The sequence below is a fragment of the Homalodisca vitripennis genome, chromosome X (genome assembly GCF_021130785.1).
Source record: "Homalodisca vitripennis isolate AUS2020 chromosome X, UT_GWSS_2.1, whole genome shotgun sequence".
NCBI classification, from domain to species: Eukaryota; Metazoa; Arthropoda; class Insecta; order Hemiptera; family Cicadellidae; genus Homalodisca; species Homalodisca vitripennis.
This window is the reverse complement of record NC_060215.1, coordinates 10071094-10096125: the sequence shown is the minus strand read 5'-3', so window position 1 is coordinate 10096125 and position 25032 is coordinate 10071094. Positions and strand designations below refer to the sequence as shown.

Here is a 25032-nt window from a genome sequence, read left to right as displayed (position 1 = left end):
CTTTGAGTAACATACTGTGGAGTCATGAGCTACGAGTAGTGCCACTTGCGTGGCTCAAGTCATATCTTAGTGATAGAAAACAGTTTGTCCAAATTTCAAACGTGCAGTCGGGGGAGAGAGGGTTGGGGCATGGTGTCCCTCAGTGCTCTATTCTTTGTCCGCCAACTCTTCTTATAGTACGCCAAAACGTTGGCTCATCGCTATGTCACGGGCAAATAGTTCAATATGAAGATGACACAACTCTAATAGAACAGAAATGGTGACATTTATTGAGCTCAACAAAACAATCCAGCGTTTCAATGAGCTCAATCTCCAAAAAAAGTCCAATTAAATAAAGTTATTTCTGCGCCAGACACATTCAGTCTAGTCCAACGGCCATTTTGGACCAACGGCCAAGTTGAGAAGTCTATTCGACAAAATTCCTTGGAATACACCTTGATCTTTATTCTCCAAAATATTTATTCTTAAAAACAATAATACACATTCTCCTTCTTCTGTATTTTAGAGAAGTCTCTTATTTTCGAATCAAAGAGCAATCCCATAAGAGCTAGTGACATACATTCTTCGGCAGGGATAACTGCCGAAATGGAAGACACAGAACGGTATCTTTTGGACGTTTCCTTCTCAGGCAGGAATTCAGTTTGCCAACACACTACAAAATTCCATTGAAAATACTGCAATGCCCAATGCATTTAAACCTCGTCTGAAAACAGCACTGATTTCAAAAACAGTTTACACCATATACGAGTTTATGATACACGTTTAGGAGATCGCATGACTGGCTGACAGACATTTGGAATGAAACAGAGTGTGACAAAATTGGGTGACAGAGTGTGAAAAAATCGGAATGAATGAGAATTTGAGTGAATGAAAGTTTTATATATGAGTCAGACTCTAATGTACTGAGTAAATACAAAATTTTAACATTTTTCTTCACTTTCACGGTTCCCCACTGAGTGGGATTTTCCTCGAGAGTATATTATATTCTTCAGATCGTGTTACTATTTAATAGTAGATATAAAGATAAACTGAAATCGGAGATGAAAAGTAGAATGAAAGTCGTAGTACTTTCCCAGAGAGGATATGATATTGTTCAGATCATGTTAGTATTTAATAGTAGATATACAGATAAACTGAAATCGGAGATGAAAAGTAGAATGACAGTCGTAGTACTTTCCCCGAGAGTATATGATATTGTTCAGATCATGTTAGTATTTAATAGTAGATATACAGATAAACTGAAATCGGAGATGAAAAGTAGAATGACAGTCGTAGTACTTTCCCAGAGAGGATATGATATTGTTCAGATCATGTTAGTATTTAATAGTAGATATACAGATAAACTGAAATCGGAGATGAAAAGTAGAATTACAGTCGTAGTACTTTCCCAGAGAGAATATGATATTGTTCAGATCATGTTAGTATTTAATAGTAGATATACAGATAAACTGAAATCGGAGATGAAAAGTAGAATGACAGTCGTAGTACTTTCCCCGAGAGTATATGATATTGTTCAGATCATGTTAGTATTTAATAGTAGATATACAGATAAACTGAAATCGGAGATGAAAAGTAGAATGACAGTCGTAGTACTTTCCCAGAGAGAATATGATATTGTTCAGATCATGTTAGTATTTAATAGTAGATATACAGATAAACTGAAATCGGAGATGAAAAGTAGAATGACAGTCGTAGTACTTTCCCCGAGAGTATATGATATTGTTCAGATCATGTTAGTATTTAATAGTAGATATACAGATAAACTGAAATCGGAGATGAAAAGTAGAATGACAGTCGTAGTACTTTCCCAGAGAGAATATGATATTGTTCAGATCATGTTAGTATTTAATAGTAGATATACAGATAAACTGAAATCGGAGATGAAAAGTAGAATGACAGTCGTAGTACTTTCCCAGAGAGTATATGATATTGTTCAGATCATGTTAGTATTTAATAGTAGATATACAGATAAACTGAAATCGGAGATGAAAAGTAGAATGACAGTCGTAGTACTTTCCCAGAGAGAATATGATATTGTACAGATCATGTTACTGTGAGGTATTAGATAGACGTATGATACATTAAAATGTTAGATGTAAAGTACATTGAAATTTGAGCAGTTTTACCAAAGAGTATTGTTCAGATTGATTTACTGTTAGATATTAGATATGCAAAGTATGAAGGAATTAAGATAGAGGAAATGAAATAGAACCAAATTGATGATTTTAAACGTAAAAATGCCATAACGATATGAGATTGGCCTTTGCGCAGTACATGATTTACAGTGATGTCGATTTTGCTTGCTACCATGACAAAATTCTAGAATTTGTGAGAATATTTCGTTGCATTTTATACTGGACAGGAATTACTGCATGAGTGATACTGGCCAGACGTTTGAGTTGTAGTCGTGTTATCAGTTGACCTGTGCCCTTCAGTCTGGCCCAGTATGTGCTGGCTGCTCTTCACCAAGCATTCTCTCCTGCACCTGACATACAACAAGTATTGTTTGGACCTTGAGCTGACAATAAAACTCTTAGTTACGCAGCTCAGCTTTGTCTCTAAAAGAAACCAATTAGGCTGTTTACGTTCTATACGACTCTACTATCGCATTTTTGAGTGTAATTTAAAATCAATTTTGAAATACATTTTTTGTTGTTAAATACTATTACAAGTAGTACTTTGGATTCCATTCATTTAATCACCAAACGGCAAATTCAAATCCTTTTTATAGTTTGTAAAAATTCATTTCGATATAACCGATATTTAAAAACATGTATCCATTTTTTTTTAATTTAAACATATCATAAAAATAAAGCAATATTTTCTTTCAACCATATCTTTTTCTTTTAATAAATTACCATCTTTATCGCCGGACTTACATCTCTTACTTTTTTGTTTTAATAACGAAGCACATATTAAACAACAAAGCATTTTAATTAGAAAATACATACTGTTTTAAAAATAGCTTTTACTTCTATAATACCGCATTCTGTGACGCCTATAAAAAAATGTGTTTATTGTTTTAGCTAACGCGATATAAAAATACTGTTCAGCAGATACCATTTGTTTGGTTTTCAAATTTCTCAACTCTGAAAAATTAATTTTGTCACTTAAAAATTCCACAGTTTTCTATTAGCGAAAATTCTAAACTTTTATAGTGATTTAATATTTTCATCAATTTACATCTTAACACTAATCGGCACTGCCACATGTACGAAGTAACATCGTGTGGCAGCATCGATAAGTTAAGAAACTGACAACGTGGTATGTGCGGCACAAACCAGATACTTTTTTAATTATGTAATTCTTGTTTATATCTGATATTCTTGTGTATAAACGAGCAGTGTTCTTAACACTAATCGGCACTGCCACATGTACGAAGTAACATCGTGTGGCAGCATTGATAAGTTAAGAAACTGACAACGTGGTATGTGCGGCACAAACCAGATACTTTTTTAATTATGTAATTCTTGTTTATATCTGATATTCTTGTGTATAAACGAGCAGTGTTCTTAACACTAATCGGCACTGCCACATGTACGAATTAACATCGTGTGGCAGCATTGATAAGTTAAGAAACTGACAACGTGGTATGTGCGGCACAAACCAGATATTTTTTAATTATGTAATTCTTGTTTATATCTGATATTCTTGTGTATAAACGAGCAGTATTCTGTGTAAATAACCTCGCATTGTGTGATTATGATAAACACCTGTCTACAGTGACATAAACGTGTGTTAACTTTGACCACTTGGGATTTTTGATATTATATTGTTTATATTTGACTTAATATATTATTTAAGACGGCTTATGTTGAGTTTGTAGCTGTAGACTGCGAGGAAATTCGTCACCGTGTGATCGAAGTCTGTGATGACGTTTCTATTCTACTCCTCGTAATGTACCATTTGGCTACCACAATGTACCACACCCCAAACATTTCTCAGATGTCCAACCCAAGAACTTACCATACTTCATTTGAGAACAAGGAGGTCCTGGCGGGAATGACCAGAGTTTGGAGTCTCTAATAGATATAAATTGTGCTGCCACAAGTAAATGACTGGTTACCGTATCTTGTTATCATTCTGGGACCAAAAAGTTCTAACGGAGTTTGGAGTCTCTAATCGATATAAATTGTGCTGCCACAAATAAATGACTGGTTACCGTATCTTGTTATCATTCTGGGACCAAAAAGTTCTAACGGAGTTTGGAGTCTCTAATCGATATAAATTGTGCTGCCACAAATAAATGACTGGTTACCGTATCTTGTTATCACCCCGGGACCTCAAACATTTAACCGACATCGGAGTCTCTATTTGCAATACATTGTGCTGTCACAAGTAAATGACTGGTTACCATATACGTTTATCACCCTGGAACCTCAAACATTTAACCGACTTCGGAGTCTGTAATTGCAATACATTGTGCTGTCACAACTAAATGACTGGTTACCTTATACGTTTATCACCCTGGAACCTCAAACATTTAACCGACTTCGGAGTCTCTAATTGCAATACATTGTGCTGTCACAAGTAAATGACTGGTTACCTTATATGTTTATCACCTTGCAACCTCAACAACTAACCAACTTCGGAGTCTCTATTTGCAATACATTGTGCTGTCACAAGTAAATGACTGGTTACCATATATGTTTATCACCTTGCAACCTCAACAACTAACCAACTTCGGAGTCTCTATTTGCATTACATTGTGCTGTCACAAGTAAATGACTGGTTACCATATATGTTTATCACCTTGCAACCTCAACAACTAACCAACTTCGGAGTCTCTAATTGCAATACATTGTGCTGTCACAACTAAATGACTGGTTACCTTATACGTTTATCACCTTGCAACCTCAAACATTTAACCGACTTCGGAGTCTGTAATTGCAATACATTGTGCTGTCATAACTAAATGACTGGTTACCTTATACGTTTATCACCTTGCAACCTCAAACATTTAACCGACTTCGGAGTCTGTAATTGCAATACATTGTGCTGTCATAACTAAATGACTGGTTACCTTATACGTTTATCACCCTGGAACCTCAAACATTTAACCGACTTCTGAGTCTGTAATTGCAATACATTGTGCTGTCATAACTAAATGACTGGTTACCTTATACGTTTATCACCCTGGAACCTCAAACATTTAACCGACATCGGAGTCTCTATTTGCAATACATTGTGCTGTCACAAGTAAATGACTGGTTACCATATATGTTTATCACCTTGCAACCTCAACAACTAACCAACTTCGGAGTCTCTAATTGCAATACATTGTGCTGTCACAACTAAATGACTGGTTACCTTATACGTTTATCACCCTGGAACCTCAAACATTTAACCGACTTCGGAGTCTGTAATTGCAATACATTGTGCTGTCATAACTAAATGACTGGTTACCTTATACGTTTATCACCCTGGAACCTCAAACATTTAACCGACTTCTGAGTCTGTAATTGCAATACATTGTGCTGTCATAACTAAATGACTGGTTACCTTATACGTTTATCACCCTGGAACCTCAAACATTTAACCGACTTCTGAGTCTGTAATTGCAATACATTGTGCTGTCATAACTAAATGACTGGTTACCTTATACGTTTATCACCCTGGAACCTCAAACATTTAACCGACTTCTGAGTCTGTAATTGCAATACATTGTGCTGTCATAACTAAATGACTGGTTACCTTATACGTTTATCACCCTGGAACCTCAAACATTTAACCGACTTCTGAGTCTGTAATTGCAATACATTGTGCTGTCATAACTAAATGACTGGTTACCTTATACGTTTATCACCCTGGAACCTCAAACATTTAACCGACTTCGGAGTCTCTATTTGCATTACATTGTGCTGTCACAAGTAAATGACTGGTTACCTTATATGTTTATCACCTTGCAACCTCAACAACTAACCAACTTCGGAGTCTCTATTTGCAATACATTGTGCTGTCACAACTAAATGACTGGTTACCATATATGTTTATCACCTTGCAACCTCAACAACTAACCAACTTCGGAGTCTCTATTTGCATTACATTGTGCTGTCACAAGTAAATGACTGGTTACCATATATGTTTATCACCTTGCAACCTCAACAACTAACCAACTTCGGAGTCTCTATTTGCAATACATTGTGCTGTCACAAGTAAATGACTGGTTACCTTATACGTTTATCACCCTGGAACCTCAAACATTTAACCGACTTCGGAGTCTGTAATTGCAATACATTGTGCTGTCATAACTAAATGACTGGTTACCTTATACGTTTATCACCCTGGAACCTCAAACATTTAACCGACTTCTGAGTCTGTAATTGCAATACATTGTGCTGTCATAACTAAATGACTGGTTACCTTATACGTTTATCACCCTGGAACCTCAAACATTTAACCGACTTCTGAGTCTGTAATTGCAATACATTGTGCTGTCATAACTAAATGACTGGTTACCTTATACGTTTATCACCCTGGAACCTCAAACATTTAACCGACTTCTGAGTCTGTAATTGCAATACATTGTGCTGTCATAACTAAATGACTGGTTACCTTATACGTTTATCACCCTGGAACCTCAAACATTTAACCGACTTCGGAGTCTCTATTTGCATTACATTGTGCTGTCACAAGTAAATGACTGGTTACCTTATATGTTTATCACCTTGCAACCTCAACAACTAACCAACTTCGGAGTCTCTATTTGCAATACATTGTGCTGTCACAACTAAATGACTGGTTACCATATATGTTTATCACCTTGCAACCTCAACAACTAACCAACTTCGGAGTCTCTATTTGCAATACATTGTGCTGTCACAAGTAAATGACTGGTTACCTTATACGTTTTATCACCCTGGAACCTCAAACATTTAACCGACTTCGGAGTCTGTAATTGCAATACATTGTGCTGTCATAACTAAATGACTGGTTACCTTATACGTTTATCACCTTGCAACCTCAACAACTAACCAACTTCGGAGTCTCTAATTGCAATACATTGTGCTGTCACAACTAAATGACTGGTTACCATATATGTTTATCACCTTGCAACCTCAACAACTAACTAACCAACTTCGGAGTCTCTATTTGCAATACATTGTGCTGTCACAAGTAAATGACTGGTTACCTTATACGTTTATCACCCTGGAACCTCAAACATTTAACCGACTTCGGAGTCTGTAATTGCAATACATTGTGCTGTCATAACTAAATGACTGGTTACCTTATACGTTTATCACCTTGCAACCTCAACAACTAACCAACTTCGGAGTCTCTATTTGCATTACATTGTGCTGTCACAAGTAAATGACTGGTTACCATATATGTTTATCACCTTGCAACCTCAACAACTAACCAACTTCGGAGTCTCTAATTGCAATACATTGTGCTGTCATAACTAAATGACTGGTTACCTTATACGTTTATCACCCTGGAACCTCAAACATTTAACCGACTTCGGAGTCTGTAATTGCAATACATTGTGCTGTCATAACTAAATGACTGGTTACCTTATACGTTTATCACCTTGCAACCTCAACAACTAACCAACTTCGGAGTCTCTAATTGCAATACATTGTGCTGTCACAACTAAATGACTGGTTACCTTATACGTTTATCACCCTGGAACCTCAAACATTTAACCGACTTCGGAGTCTCTATTTGCATTACATTGTGCTGTCACAACTAAATGACTGGTTACCTTATACGTTTATCACCCTGGAACCTCAAACATTTAACCGACATCGGGAGTCTCTATTTGCAATACATTGTGCTGTCACAAGTAAATGACTGGTTACCTTATATGTTTATCACCTTGCAACCTCAACAACTAACCAACTTCGGAGTCTCTAATTGCAATACATTGTGCTGTCACAACTAAATGACTGGTTACCTTATACGTTTATCACCCTGGAACCTCAAACATTTAACCGACTTCGGAGTCTCTAATTGCAATACATTGTGCTGTCACAACTAAATGACTGGTTACCTTATACGTTTATCACCCTGGAACCTCAAACATTTAACCGACTTCGGAGTCTCTATTTGCAATACATTGTGCTGTCACAAGTAAATGACTGGTTACCATATATGTTTATCACCTTGCAACCTCAACAACTAACCAACTTCGGAGTCTCTAATTGCAATACATTGTGCTGTCACAACTAAATGACTGGTTACCTTATACGTTTATCACCCTGGAACCTCAAACATTTAACCGACTTCGGAGTCTCTAATTGCAATACATTGTGCTGTCACAAGTAAATGACTGGTTACCTTATACGTTTATCACCCTGGAACCTCAAACATTTAACCGACTTCGGAGTCTCTATTTGCATTACATTGTGCTGTCACAACTAAATGACTGGTTACCTTATACGTTTATCACCCTGGAACCTCAAACATTTAACCGACTTCGGAGTCTCTATTTGCATTACATTGTGCTGTCACAAGTAAATGACTGGTTACCTTATACGTTTATCACCCTGGAACCTCAAACATTTAACCGACTTCGGAGTCTCTATTTGCATTACATTGTGCTGTCACAACTAAATGACTGGTTACCTTATACGTTTATCACCCTGGAACCTCAAACATTTAACCGACTTCTGAGTCTGTAATTGCAATACATTGTGCTGTCATAACTAAATGACTGGTTACCTTATACGTTTATCACCCTGGAACCTCAAACATTTAACCGACTTCGGAGTCTCTATTTGCAATACATTGTGCTGTCATAACTAAATGACTGGTTACCTTATACGTTTATCACCCTGGAACCTCAAACATTTAACCGACTTCGGAGTTTCTATTTGCATTACATTGTGCTGTCACAAGTATATGACTGGTTACCATAGCTGGGAACTGGGTTCGAATCCCGGTTTAGACTTGGAATTTTTTATTTTAACTAATTATTTATCAGCATTTTAGCCTATCACAACGTGAAACACGGTACGGGTTTCTATTTAACTATGTTGAATTAAAGCTTTTATATTTTTTTATTTTTAACAAGTTGTAAAATAGGAAAATATTTAATTACTGTAAGAAAGAATACAGTATCTTTAGTTTATAATATTCAAAATTAGTGACTCTATGAAATTTATAACAATAAACAATGAATCACGACCTTTTTTACAATTAAACACCCCAAATGTTTCTGGGCTTGTACCAGAGTTGAAATTAATCTTTTGGGTTCTTTTATGTCGAATATATGGTATTACATTGGGAACAAAGGCTCTGTTTCGCTCTGTTTGACCGATACAGTTAATGGTGGTCCACGTGGCCTGATACATCCTGTATATCTACGCTAGAAGGTATAATACATTTCAGATAACTTCGAATTTCGAATGTAGATAATCTTCTAACAGTACTTTATATTTTTCAAAAAACATTTCATATTAAGGAATTTTTTACTTGTTTAAGGGAGAAATTTCAAAGGTCTCAATAAAATATTTCTCCTGATTTTGCGGGAATATGTCTCTAAGAATTATGAATCGAGTGTGACCACAAATAATTTAGTTTGTTTCAGCATGGTCTGAAACTTATTCTGGCAAAAACCAATTTTGTACATCACTCCCATGAGTTGCGCCATCGACATGAGCTGTATGCTATTTAGGAATGTAGTGCTCCTTTTGAGTTCGTGCCCGTAGCCCAGCGTCGATGTAATTATGAGCAATGATACGAGGCGTTCCCGTAGCCGCAGCGATCGTTTCAATGCTGTCGCGGCCAAGAAAGTCACGTTCCTGATTGTATAATTGGAGATTTAACGGAGAAGTCACGAACATATGAGACCGATATAACAGGTTATCGGTATGTATTACAATTGTAAGTGAAACCAACTCCACCGGCACTACAAATAAACTGCTATTTAACATACTCAGAATTGAAATATATTTCTTAAATTTCACATGATTTCACTATTCGTCTATGATGATGACATCAATACTATTTAACGTCTATAGGATTCAAATCGTTGTAGAAGTGTAGTTGTTTGCATGACTATCTACAAAACGTGACAAATAAGTTCAAGTAAAATCGGTTTACTTAAACAAATATGCGATTTCATATTATTTTTCAAACGTATGAATCAATAAATTTACATAAATAATGTATTGTTATTTAATACCCAAGATTAGTTACTTAAAATGAGCTATGCAAATGAACAAGGACGTATCCAGCGGGGAGTCCAAGGGGTCCGGACTCCCTCCCCAAATTTTCAATTGTTTAATTTACTTTTTAGTAAACGATTATTATTATTATTTAAATAATTCAGTATTACTGGCATTTACTGCTGAAAGATCGTTCTCAACATTGACACGGGTCAAGAAATTTTTTAGGAACCCTCCCCCAAAAACAATTCTGGCTACGTTCTTGCAAACTAAGTCTGAAATAATACTAGTATAATCCTTACATAAGAATTACCAAACCTTTACGTGGCGACGAGTCGATATTTAGACATTAAATAAAAATACTCTATATTATATACATATAAATACATAAAGAAGCAGTTAGGAAGAGAGTTAAGCATAACTCCTTTTGTCTGGTTATCCAGCTGTAAAAGGTATGTTGTTTTAAAGAATGCTGTTTTGAGGGGTGGAATTTCAATGTTATGACGTAAGCGAAGTGGGGAGACAGAAGAAACTTTGTTACAATGAGAAAGGTCCCAATTCTTTAAAAAAAAACTCATTAATACAAATGCTGGGAAATGTGAGTATCTTAGGTTCACGGAATATTTCTTTACACGACTGTTTTCTATTCGGTCCGAAAACAGTTTGAAGAGGTTTCTTCTGTAAACGGAAGATTTAATTTGTCTGGGTACTACTATGGCCTCAAATAGAAACAGCATACACCAAATAGGGATGTAATAAAGAGCCAAAAGAACAACAGAGTTAGAATACTGAGCAAGCTTACGCAGCGCAAAAAACTAGAATTAAGTTTAGCTGTTTCCTTTCCAGTACGACTGGTAAACTTAAATTGAGAATCAAGTTTCAGCCCAAGAAAACTTACTGATTTGGAGCAACTTAACCAGTGGTTTACCAAACATAAATTGTAGATCGTCACATAAGCTATATTTACTTTAAATAGTAAAAGTTGTGTTTTTCGTGTTTACAACTAATCTGTTCTCAGATAACCACTGAAAAAGAGCATTTGATTTAGTAAACATGTTTACTTCAAGGTCTGACATATTAGGGGTATTTACAAAGAGCGAGGTATCGTCAACAGATATACAAAGGTCAGCCTTATCGATACAGTTGTTTATATCATTGACAAAAGTTAAGAACAGTATTGGCCCCAAGACTGAACCTGAGGGACACCTACACCAACCTGCAGTTAATCGGAATACTGCCTCCGCAAACAACCTGAGTGATTGACAAAACCCACATCAACTCTTTGAGCGCACCCAAGAACGTACGATGAAAACCACTAACTCGTGATCCTGACCTCTGATGCTCATATTTTGGAGTTTGTGCAGAAGAAGCGAATGATCAACTAGATCAAAGGCCTTGCTCAAATCAACGAACAGCCCCACGTTGTGATCTTTTCTGTAGATATCATGGACTATTTTATATACAACTGAAAGATTTGCATTCATTGTGCTCTTAGGAACCAAACTGATTATAAACAACAACAAAAAATACATCATTCTCTCAGCCACGACTCCTTCAAACACTTTAGAAAATGTAGAAAGATTTAAATAGGCCTATAATTATTCCAACAGTGTCTACTCTCCTTCTTAAAAATAGGTTTAATAATAGCTAGTTACAAACATGAAGAAAAATGCCACATTTTTATCTTAGTTAGTGGGTAGGCCAGTACGTCTATGTAATCATTGAGCAGTTTAGAAGATTCATCGTTACTAATACATTCGTTACTAATCGTTAGTAAGTCTTGAAAATATTGTATCGATATTTATTAACCGCAAATGTTAAGATTCTGGGGTGCAAGGGACAAGGGTAGTTCTATAGGTCTAGTCTACTGCGGGGGATGACTGTTGGAGTTGGAGGTGAGGGATCTCAGAAGGGTTCATAATCAAGGCGTAGACATAAGATTGTGCAACCCCTGCCTGCTCTGACTGGAGAGGCAGGCTCAGAACTGGCTTCACCTTCTTCCGAGGGGACATAACTGAGATTAATACTCTAAATTCTTTCTAATGGATCTCGACAGGACATGACCCCTACTCCCAACCTTACCCATCTAGAATATATTGTCATTCCGGAAGCAGTGCAAAGGTTCTTTTAGGACTAGGTGCAATTTCTTAGCTGGAAAAACGTGTGCTGTGATAATTGTACGTAAAATGTTAGTTTGGTAGCCTATCTAATGTAAGTTGCCTAATGTTAAAACTTTCATTTCATCAAACACTGCCTCCGACGATTAGTGGAAACATTATCATAGAGCAGCCTTCAATGTAGCTTTTTGTTTCATTTTTAACGAGCCTACAGGGCTTTATATACACCACCCTAAGCTAAAATACCCGATTATAGTATTTTATGTATAAATGCCATTGTATGCCACTTTAAAAATCATTCTCACTTATAACTCCCCCGCCCCCGCCCCCGCCCCCATGTGCCTAAATGTAAAAATAATGTATTATTAGTGTATTACACCTGTTTGAACCAACCCAGTCTGCTACAAAAGTTGATCCTTACATACGGTTTTTTTTAATTTCACTAAACACACCATGTAATAGTGATATAGGACGGGAGTTAGATTTATTTTACCTTGTATAATGAAACTGCGGTACCCTTGCGATCTTAAAAGCGTCCGCCTTGATAAGTTGGTAGACTGTCGAATTTTTCATTTTTCTGTAAGAAAAGTTATTAAAGCGAGAATGATTTGTGATGATTACTGATTGTTTTTGTATTGTTATTAGTGTATACTGTGTACACGATTTTGGGTGTTATTGGTGGCACGGTTGAGATTTAAGTACACCAAATTTTATCGTACACTGCAGTTGTTGTAGCGCAGATAGAAGCAGTAATGGGAGCAGAGCACCAAACATACGTACAAAATAGAGCAGAGTACCAAAACACGTACAAAATGGAGCAAAGTACCAAACAGACATACACATTGGAGCAGAGTACCAAACACACGTACAAAATGGAGCAAAGTACCAAACACACATACTCATTGGAGCAGAGTACCAAACACACGTATACAATGGAGCGTACCAAACACACGTACACAATGGAGCAAAGTACCAAACACACGTATACAATGTAGCGTACCAAACACACGTACACAATGGAGCAAAGTACCAAACACACGTATACAATGGAGCGTACCAAACACACGTACACAATGGAGCAAAGTACCAAACACACGTACACAAGCCGCTCGACAGTGAGACAAGGTGGCAGCCATATTGTGTAGGCCATGCACATCAGGCGGTGACACCTTTCATTTCAAATGCCCTTCTATTAGATTTGCCTATTAGGTGCCCGGTATATGTGTTGTGTTAAATGACATAAACATATAAACAACAACAAAAACCGAAACAACTGTTATTGAAAAACCAAAAATTTATTTTTTATCTTTTTTTCTATATTATTAAATTGAGTTAAACTCCTTATTAAAAAAATAGCACCTAACGCTTTAAGCTATTTTAAAATATCAATTTTTTGTAAATTTCTCATAAAATAATAAATTATTTGATAATCATTCAAAAATACGTTTCGTTATCCATTGCATGAGCCTGTATTCTATTTCAGTTTATTTCCTAGCTTATGATAAAAAAGATTGATGATTTCACTGGTGATTTAAAGCTAGATTGTACTCTTGTAAGTTAAATCGTTCTTGTTAGTTGTTCTTGTTTGTATTTTATTTCTTTTAAGTTATCTTGTATCTTGTAGTTGTTTGTTTCTTAACAAAACAACTCTAGAAATTGTTTACTTGATAAGCTATATCAGTCAGTAACACTACGTTTCGAGATCTGCAATCTGATCTCTTATTCAGGTAAATACCTAAACTAATCCATGACTAAATTCTAGGTTAAAACGTATGTAGTCAAACATTAGTTTAGGCATTTACCTGAAGAAAAGATCGGATTGTAGACCTCGAAACGTAGCGTTACTGATTGTATTGTATCACTGAACGATGGGAAATGTCCGGAAAATCCTGTTTCCTTCACGATCTTCTATCGTCAAAAATAAAATTCAAACAAAGAAGCTTACTACCTGTTTTACAAGTCGCTTAAAGTCACCAAACGTCGCATCCTTCGAAGATGAAAAGATAAGTTACTGTCAAACAAAGATGTATAAATTCAATACTAACACTATACGAGTCGAACATGTGCTAAAGTTGGAACTCCATAAAAGTAAAGTAAGAAAACATTATAAAGTGTAAACGTATAAAACACATGTCTAAATAGGCTCACGTACTTGTCTCAGACTCTCTGCTATTCGTGATTCAGATGCCGCAACAGATGATCCAAGAAGTGCTGTGTTTTCTATCTGTCTGATTCGTTCATGGTGATCGTTAACCGTTGTGATATCATACTGCACACTGCACAGCAGAGACAGGAGTCGTAAAAGATATTGCGATTTCGCTCTTCTGCTGTCATGAATGTTTTGGCTACTGAGCAATTATTTTCCTCTTAGGTGTAATCGCTTTTAGGTACAAATTGATTGGTTGGATGTAAAAAGTTGATTATTTGGATTTATGTATTGAACTTCTTTGTATTAATCTAGGTAATAAACAAAACCACTGTTTTACAACACCTGACTAGTCTTCTGATTAAACCAAACATCTATTCGCTCTTCTGCTGTCATGAATGTTTTGGCTACTGAGCAATTATTTTCCTCTTAGGTGTAATCGCTTTTAGGTACAAATTGATTGGTTGGATGTAAAAAGTTGATTATTTGGATTTATGTATTGAACTTCTTTGTATTAATCTAGGTAATAAACAAAACCACTGTTTTACAACACCTGACTAGTCTTCTGATTAAACCAAACATCTATTCGCTCTTCTGCTGTCATGAATGTTTTGGCTACTGAGCAATTATTTTCCTCTTAGGTGTAATCGCTTTTAGGTACAAATTGATTGGTTGGATGTAAAAAGTTGATTATTTGGATTTATGTATTGAACTTCTTTGTATTAATCTAGGTAATAAACAAAACCACTGTTTTACAACACCTGACTAGTCTTCTGATTAAACCAAACATCTATTCGCTCTTCTGCTGTCATGAATGTTTTGGCTACTGAGCAATTATTTTCCTCTTAGGTGTAATCGCTTTTAGGTACAAATTGATTGGTTGGATGTAAAAAGTTGATTATTTGGATTTATGTATTGAACTTCTTTGTATTAATCTAGGTAATAAACAAAACCACTGTTTTACAACACCTGACTAGTCTTCTGATTAAACCAAACATCTATTCGCTCTTCTGCTGTCATGAATGTTTTGGCTACTGAGCAATTATTTTCCTCTTAGGTGTAATCGCTTTTAGGTACAAATTGATTGGTTGGATGTAAAAAGTTGATTATTTGGATTTATGTATTGAACTTCTTTGTATTAATCTAGGTAATAAACAAAACCACTGTTTTACAACACCTGACTAGTCTTCTGATTAAACCAAACATCTATTCGCTTTCTGTTGTACTTTATTTACAGAGTTTTGTTCAGAATAAAAATGTTGTACAAATTTTGACCTGTTTCTTGGTGAAATACGTAACAAAGGTGAATATTGCGCTTTTTACTCCATTTTTTGCATTTGACGCTGGTTTTCTCATAAACTACTTAACTTACAGTTCTGAGACGTGTTGTATTGCGTCCTCGTTTTACATGGTGAGTCGAAATCCGGGCGAAAACTTTCGCTAACCGTAACTCGCATTTCCGACCCGTGTTTATATAAACTATTTCATTATTTTTACTTGTACAATGAGCTCTCACAGTTTATGCATATCTTCGTGAATCACCCTGTATAGTGCATTATTACAACCTACAAACGAATTATCAGTAATGCATAATTATTCAAGCTGCCAGTCAGCCGCACGTGACAGTTAACTATACTCGAGTGCAGTAGAGAAGACCAGTGTTGGGGTCCACCCTATTGACCCCAGTAACGCAGTGAGTCGGCGCTGTTGCCACATCACCTCACGCCTGGCAAAAACGCCGTCATTATGGTGGTTAATTTCGGTAAAAACTTCTGACGTTCTTTAGTTTATTTAAATTACCTACATCACAAGTTAGTATAATCTATTATAATTTGGATATATTCCAAACGGATTGAGATATCGATGTATAACCTTCATTATACTTATAAAAATACTTTTTTGGATTGTTTGAATGATACTGAAATGTTTCCCCTTTTACAAAGGAAAGTAGACCTTCGGGGGGGGGGGGGTAACTTTAAATTTTCAAATTGCAACACCTGTCTTGTAACATATCATTTTAATGGTCTATTTAATAGAAACACAATGACAGTCGTAAAACATCTCTACGACGTTCCAGGCAAAAGTTATGGGCAAATAACCCCTTACATTTCAGGGTGTAAATTAATATTGATACGTCTGGATATATTCCAAACGGATTGAGATATCGATGTATAACCTTCACCATAATTATTAAAATACGTTTTTGGATTTTTTTGAATGATAAAATATTTCCCCTTTTTTAAAAACAAGGTTGGAGACTTTAAATTTTTAAACTTCAACCCCTATCTTGTGACATGTGATTTTAAAGGTCTATTTAATAGGAACACAATGGTATGAATAAAACATTGCTACAACGATCCTACCAAAAATTATGGGTAAATAACCCATTACATTGTAATGCCACCTAGAAAGAGACACCAAAACCAAACCATGCAAGAACCAATGAACCAAAACTACGCACACCATTAACATTAGTACTACGTAAAGGGATAAGCTGGGCACCTCAAAGTCTTACTAAAAAATATCATGCATATATTGTGTTGCGCAAGACATTGGCATTATCCCTACAGATTATTATTGTTTTGTGTTATTTGCCCATAACTTTTACTAGAAACGGCGTAGAGTTTTCTTAGTATATATAAACTTATTTAATACCATGCACCTAGTTATATTTCTTTCTTTTCCTCTGAGTTAACGAAAATTACATTTTATTTTTATTTTACAGAACTTACTAGCATTGAACCCGAGAGTTGTCAAACAAGCAACTCTCCTGCCTACCTCAATTACGAAGCAAAACAAGCAGAAATGGAAACGCAACATGGACAAAAACAACAGCGTAAGACTTTCAAAATATCGTTTACTAATTAACTATTAATATAATCAATAAACAGCACATTTGTAAAATTAAATGGATGTTTGACCTACTGTATGCGAATCACGAGATGACCCCTGGCCCACTACACGGTGTAGCTGTGTATTGTAGTGGTATCTTTTATTTTGCAGGCACTTATGTCAGTAATCACGTCTGCAACTCCTTGTTTAAAGGTTATTTTTGACGATGGAAGGATTGTGAAGGAAACAGGATTTTTCCGGACATTTGCCATCGTTCAGTGAAACAAGAAAACAGTAAACACTACGTTTCGAGATCTGCAATCTGATCTCTTCTTCAGTGTAAAGAACTAACCTAATACATAATTACAAACTAAGTTAAAATAAACAAATCTTACTAAAGCGTTGTGGCACGCCTAAGTCAGGAATCACAACCTACATGTTGTTGTCAACTTCACTAACACTAAAGACATGCACTTAATACAAAAACTATACAAAACACTAATCATTAAAAGTAAACTACGGAAACAGGTCACAACTCGTCTACTGACCACCTACGACTGACCAGAGGGACTAGCCAATGGCAATCGTGACGGCTGGCTAAAACAAGATGGCGGAAATACAAGGGAAGGGGAACAGGAATGGGCCCTTTCGTTATTATTGGTTCATGCGAGATGAACTTCTTAAACCATATTGTGACTCCGCATTGGTTTATTACAAATATCCGATCCGTTTGATACTTTTGGTTTTCTCTTTAGTTCATTTTTTTAGAATTGGCAACCAAAGCGGCCTAATCTCGACTGATGGTTGGACTGATTGGTTGGTCTGCCAATTTAATGTATGTTGCCTCAATTAATTTCCTTTTGAAGAAATGTGGTTCCCGATGTATTATGTGGGCTTCATCCCAATTCATATGATGGTCTTCGGACCATACAATGGTGGTGCAATTTTTGACTTTTCTGTGAAACCCTTTCTCGTGTTTTCTTTGTGTTCTTTTATCCTTACGTTTAGTGGTCTTTTTTGTCTCGCCTATGTATTCCCTATTGCAGCTACATTTTATACTGTAAACACAGTTTTTGGAATCCTGTGTGCCATTTTTTGGTTTTGTTTTTACGAGACTTTGTCTAAGAGTGTTGTGTGTTTAAACGCGGTTCTAATGTTGTACTTTCTACACCTACTCTTCTAATTTTCTCCGATAATCCCGGCACATAAGGGATTGACATAAACGCAAATTTATCACAAATCTGTTTTTTTCTGACTCAGGAATGATTCTTCTGGTTTCGTTTGCACTTATTAATTTACTAATTGAGGGTATCCATTGCTTCTGAGATCCGATTCAATTTCTTAAATTCTTCTTTTAGTCCATCTTTATCTGAGCACAAGCTCTTTGCTCTATCAAACAACGAGTAGGCTACTCCTTCTTTGACAGATTTTTGATGGTTGGATTGATAATTTAAATATTTTCCTGTGTGTGTTATCTTTCGAAAAACAGTTGTCTTAAGGACATCCCTATCTCTTTAATACAACCACACATCCAAAAAGGGAAGCTTGTTTTGACTTCCACTTCCATTGTGAGGCGGATGGAAGGAGAAATACTATTAATGTGATTCAAAAAATTATTTAATTCAATGTCTCCATGAGAAAAAAATAACAAAGGTATCATCCACATACCTCCACCAAATCTTCGGGTTTTGAACTGAGCTGAAGCCAAAGCTTTTCGCTCGAATTCCTCCATAAAGATATTGGCGAAAATAGGAGACAGTGGAGAACCCATTGCCATCCCCTCATCTTGACGGTAAATTTTACCCTCTAACTCAAAATAATTGCATTGAGTGCATAGTTCTAACAGTTCCATAATTACTGGCACGGGAAGTTTAGTTCTATCCTTTAATGTTTGGTCTTCTTTGAGACGTGATTTAATAATTCCGAGAGTTTCTGGAACTGGTACATTTGTAAATAGACTTTCGACATCAAAACTTACCAGTTTGTCAGTTTTCAGTCAACTTTAGGGATTTTGACTTCTCTACGAAAATCCCTGGAATTTTTGATGAAAGAGTCAGTTTTTCCTACCAATGGCGTTAAGATGTCCAAGAGGACTTTAGACAATTCCCTGCAAGGTGAATCACGAGAACTAATGATGGGCCGAAGAGTGTTAGTGAAGTTGACAACAACATGTAGGTTGTGATTCCTGACTTAGGCGTGCCACAACGCTTTAGTAAGATTTGTTTATTTTAACTTAGTTTGTAATTATGTATTAGGTTAGTTCTTTACCTGAAGAAGAGATCAGATTGCAGATCTCGAAACGTAGTGTTACTGTTTTCTTGTTTCACTGAACGATGGCAAATGTCCGGAAAAATCCTGTTTCCTTCAACGTCTGCAACATTATTGCACACGATTATAGTTTCAAGAGAGGTAATTGACGCCTTGAATTTGCTGGTGTACAAAGAGACTAGGGATCGTTTTGTGACTCGCCTACAGTACCCATACATCCTGAAGTGTGGTGTGGGTTATTAATAACATCACGTGTGTTCTGTCGCTGTGCGGAAATGTACAGGATTTAAATTACCAGCCTAATAATCTATTAGAAAATAAGTAATAAGTGATACCAATTAAATAGTATAAACCTTCCCTCTATTACTAATGTCTTCTTATCAATGTATTCATAGTGGTATAAGTTAAAATAAGTTTATATTATATATTAGTTTTTATTTCGTCCTTTTTTTTACTACTTTATTTGTATTTATTTATTTACATTATAATATACAGAGTGAATAAAAAGTCAGGACCCCACCCCTCCTCCTATATTTTTTTCTAAAGTTTATATAAGGAGATTTCCTTTAGGTAATGGTGCAATGTGGAAAGGAGGTTTCATTTTATTTTGAAAATGTTTTGTGTCCCCCAAAATGCGGGAGTTTGGGGGCAACTCAAAAATTACAAATATAAACCCCTCTCAAATTTTAAGTGACCTCTCATTTTGAAGAACATAAACAAACTTAAAGAATTGTGAAAACCAGAGATTGCTATCTCTTTCTCATCCAATAATAGCCAGAGTTACCAGAACAATATTTTTAATAACTCACCATGTTGCCAAGTCAAATCAAATGTTAAAACTGAAGCCCTCCTACTATTTGGCAGTGAGAAAAGTGTAGGATGAGTACCTCTCTCGCATTTTGAAAATTCTGAAGTGGTATTTGGTTGCAGCCTCAACAATCTGGATTTTTAAACCTTCAACGTTTTCTAATGGCGTTTTGTAAATGTTAGTGTAAAGACTTCATTACCTTCATTTAAGTTTGTTTATGTTCTTCAAAATAAGGGGTCATATTATGGGGTTAAAATTTGAAAGTGTTGAGTTACCCCCAAAATTCCACATTTTGGGGAGAGAAAACAATTTTCAAAATTATAAAATGAAACTTTCTTTCCACATAACTCCACTACCCAAATATATCACCATATATACACTTTATAAAAAAAATAGAAGGGGGTCCTGACTTTTTATTCATCCTGTATAAAATCAACACAACAATTTAATAAAATAGCCTGATCAGTTTGTCTGGCTTCTTAACTAAAACTTAATTTTGCTGATGGAGGGATTTTCTCTAAGAAAGAAATTGATTGCCAATTGTGAGTCTTGACTGAAAATGTCCTTACATCAAGTTTTCAACCTGTGTACCTTGATGGATGACGCTAATTTAACTGCTATTTACGAGTCCAACTGGTGGTTTGAAGTGACAAGCTAAAACAATACGTAGAGGTAGAAACATTATCCTCTGGTATTTGTAACCCTGTCGTTACCGCCTTGTTTCAACTGATATTATAACTGATTAAAACTAGCACAACTGAAAATAACATTTCTTTTGAAGAAATTCCTCTGTAAATTTCACAAAAACTAGATTCACGTTATGTAATGTCAATGGGTTCCCACCTCCGATTAAAATGTGAGAATATTCACGGAACACATTCATCAACTGTGTCACTCACTGTTTGAAATGCTGCTTTACAATCACAGGCTTGACTCTTTACTGGTTCCCATTTCAATTTCTGGTGGTTGAAATTTCCAGAATCAGTATTAAAGTGATTGCTGACCTTGTCAGGAGCCTTCCAACACCAACATGCATATGTTGTTAATAATTTCTTTGTTAAATATTATGTAAAGTTATTAAAGTAATAGAGACTACATAGAGCTGGGAAGACGGTTTTAGGAGTGGCTTACAAAACCTCAACTGGCTTACCTATGGGGAAAATCTTGTAGAATGGGAAGATCGGGTGTTGACAAGATTCTTGAAAATTATCATCAGAGCTTTCTTGAGGCTTAATTAGGGTACCCACTACCCAACTACCAACGGAAGCTACTGGAGGAGATTAGCCATCAAAGTGCTAGTGACTAAAATTGTTGAGTTCTTTGTGTTAACATAACATCTATGTTGAACATTTCTTTATATTTTCAGTCACCTTGTTTGTTAAAAAACAATTTTGATGATGTGAAGCACACAACTTTGAGTGAAAGAGCAGCCCTAAGGGAAGCAGCAAGGTGTTTGAAGTGTGCCGATGCTCCGTGCCAGAAGTCCTGCCCTACTCAGCTCGATGTCAAGGCCTTCATCACCAGCATATCTAACAAGGTAGGCAAGCGAGTTGAAGCCTAACACTCGTTCTCAAAAAGATTCAATAATATTAAGAACCAGTGAACCGATCATTTGGTTTTCACTGACTATCTAATCTCGTTTATAAAATCGAAATAGTGACTACAAACAGAATTGGGAGCAGATACAGCAGTTGGTCGTAGCACAGAGATTTGCCTTTAATCGAGCTAGCAGTGCACACCTACAAAGTCAGGGTTACACTAACATTCACCTCAGGAGAAGTCACGTTACATTAAAAAATATAGCTGTGTCGTGTCAGAGTTACTGGTGAATGATTACTAGCTACCATCATGACATATTGGCCAATTCTATGGCAGCCAGCTGAGCATCAGCCGGATCAGTAATGTTTATATATGTAAAACTGGCAACAGTATTGGGCATGGGGTGTAAAGGGGGATTAAAATGCAATAGCCACCATTGGACTATTTTGATGCGGGCTGTTCTATTGCGATCAGTCCATAAAGTGAATCCACTTTATGATTACTTATTTGTAATACCTAGCCTTTATACTTATAAATTTGGTGCCTGATGTTTTCTTTAATACGTATTTTTACTGAAATTCAATAAACAATTTGATATATATTGTAAAAAATGTTGTCTATTCTTTGTTTGAAGTTTGTTTTTGACAATGGAAGGAGTCTGAAGGAAACAAGATTTTTCTAACATTTGCCATCGTTTAGTGATACAAACAATCAGCAACACTACGTTTCGAGATCTGCAATCTGATCTCTTCCTCTAACCTGACACATAATCTAGGTCAAAGTAACAAATCATACTAGAGTGTTGGGACACACCTAAGTCATAAATCACACACATGCTGTGTGTCAACTCGATGCTAACTAACTCTAAAACATGCACTATTTCCTAACTGGACTAAGAATAGTAGGTCTGCACTTACTGACCAATCACAGTGTTCTAAAAACCACAGCCGGGGCTACAAACATTTTGTCAATTAAAAAACATTTGCTGTTTTGTCTTGTTTCTTGCTCCCAGCTTGTGCAAGCATACTTCATGCTCACTTTGACGGATTTCAGTGAAAAAGTACCATTGGAATTTTAATAAAAATTGTAAAATAGTTGGTATCTTGTTACTTTTGTATAACAATACTGGCTTTTTCTTTTTGTTATTTAACTTTAAAAATTTAACAGGCACCATTTTGTCAACATTAAAGTAAATAACATTATGTATCACTATGTACCTATGTGCAAAGTTTGATGTCTGTAACTTTACTAGTTCTAGAGATCATAATTTTTAAATAAAAAAATACGAAACGGTGGCTAGCGGTTTAAACGAAATATTTCTCAACCTATGTTTACAGGATTTTTTAATATTATGAGTACTATTAGGCACAGAAGTTTATGACACCTTTTTTGAACATTCTGTATATAAATATATTATATTTAATTGATCCAATGTTATTACTTGTGTTGTCTTGTTGTTCTGTTTGTCTGTTGTTTGAGTGCCAAACATTCCACAGTAGAGAGTTATCAGTTGCTTGTTGCTCCTGGCTTGTGCAAGCGTATCTTTAAAGTGTTCATGCTTGCTTATGCATTGACAGATTTTGTTGAAATAAAATAAGTACTGTTGGAATTGTTATAGTTGGTATCTTGTAAAACTTATCTCATATAAAACAGCTGATGTCTATTAATTTGTTTATAAAAAATACAAAATGGCGGCAAACGGCAAAACACCACATTTCTCAATCTATATTTATAGGACATTTTTTTGCTTGAAATTATGAATATTAACGCTCACAGAAGTTTGTGACACCCTGTAAATTTATTTATTTATTTAACTGTACCATATTTGTTACATGAATTGTTATTTTGTTCAAAGCCTATTTACATTTTATGGTTCCAGTATTATGAACTTGTTGTGTTTCACTTGTTTATATCACTATTGATTATTTCCCCTAATATCGCACAATGGTACATAGTCAAACTAAAATAATACCCACCAAGTTATAATGCTCTGAGGTAAACTGGCTTGTAGCACTGGTCTCTTCAGTTTGACATTTCTCTCATTAATCAGGGGTATTAACGACATGTGGGTCAGCAGTTTTAGTGGCAATTTTATGTTGTTACAGAACTACTATGGAGCGGCCAAGGCCATATTCTCGGACAACCCTCTGGGCCTGACGTGCGGCATGGTGTGTCCTACCAGTGACCTTTGTGTTGGTGGTTGTAACCTCCAAGCCTCAGAGGAGGGCCCCATTAACATTGGAGGTCTTCAGCAGTTTGCTACTGAGGTCAGTACAGAGTTATATTCTTTGTTATTTCTTTGTTATAAAAGTCTAATATATACAAGTATACAGGACGTATTCAAAGAGTATCTAGTGTACATACCTGCTGCATCTTGAAATCTGCATCCTTTCAGCTGAAACTGAAATGTGGAGGAACAAAAAGTCATCATTTTTAGAAATCTTAATAAAATCTTGAACAGCCAAGATGTGAGCTTCTTTTTCCTGAGGTGAAAGCAAGATTTCATCCCTTAGAGCCCTTAGAGAATCGTGACAAATGTGTTTTTAATGTCACTAGAATCCTTTGTTATCAAGTTGCATTGGGTGGAAACAAAAAAAGATTGTGTCCAAAATGAGGAATTTCCGAAAACCTACAAAATAATTCATGAGTTATAAAAGGTATACCTTTATAATTTTCTTACTAATGTTTCTAACAAAACTGTTTTTTAGAATTTTTTACAATAGCTGGATTTTATTTCCTCATTAGGGATTGAATATACAACAAAATTATTCCTGTTTAATTGCTTAAATTTGCTTCTTTGTAGGGTGAAAACAAAAAAAATTTGATCATGGGAAGACATATTTAAAAAAAAAAGTACTCTTAAAGAATGGTAAACATGCCAAATTATAATTTATTGGATAACAATTATAAGACAACGAATACCATGTTTCCAATGCCATGAAATAAATGTGTGTACAAATCTGCTTGTTTTTAACAAAAATACACACAATGGATGATATATCTTCCAGCGGGCTTTTTTGATGAAACGTGGTTGGCCATCATATTGTCCATTGGTCTTCAAAAGGTTAATCAAAACACTTCTCATATAAAAATAATTGGATTTTCAGAGATTTTGGGTTAGCCTTTGTAATACTGATTAAAATTGAAACTTAAAAATGCATGATAATATGTAAAAGTAATACAATGAAATTAATAGAAATGTCTATGCTT

At 35.6% G+C, this 25032-nt stretch overlaps 1 protein-coding gene across 1 annotated transcript in view; it reads left to right on the top strand.

The window, feature by feature from the left end:
- LOC124368671 (dihydropyrimidine dehydrogenase [NADP(+)]) overlaps positions 1-25032 on the top strand; it is a 139391-nt gene that overhangs the window by 68493 nt on the left and 45866 nt on the right. Inside the window, exons 2-4 of the mRNA XM_046825941.1 lie at positions 17101-17211; positions 21650-21820; positions 23928-24089. Coding sequence (XP_046681897.1) covers positions 17101-17211; positions 21650-21820; positions 23928-24089 — 444 coding nt within the window. The remainder of the gene's footprint in view (positions 1-17100; positions 17212-21649; positions 21821-23927; positions 24090-25032) is intronic.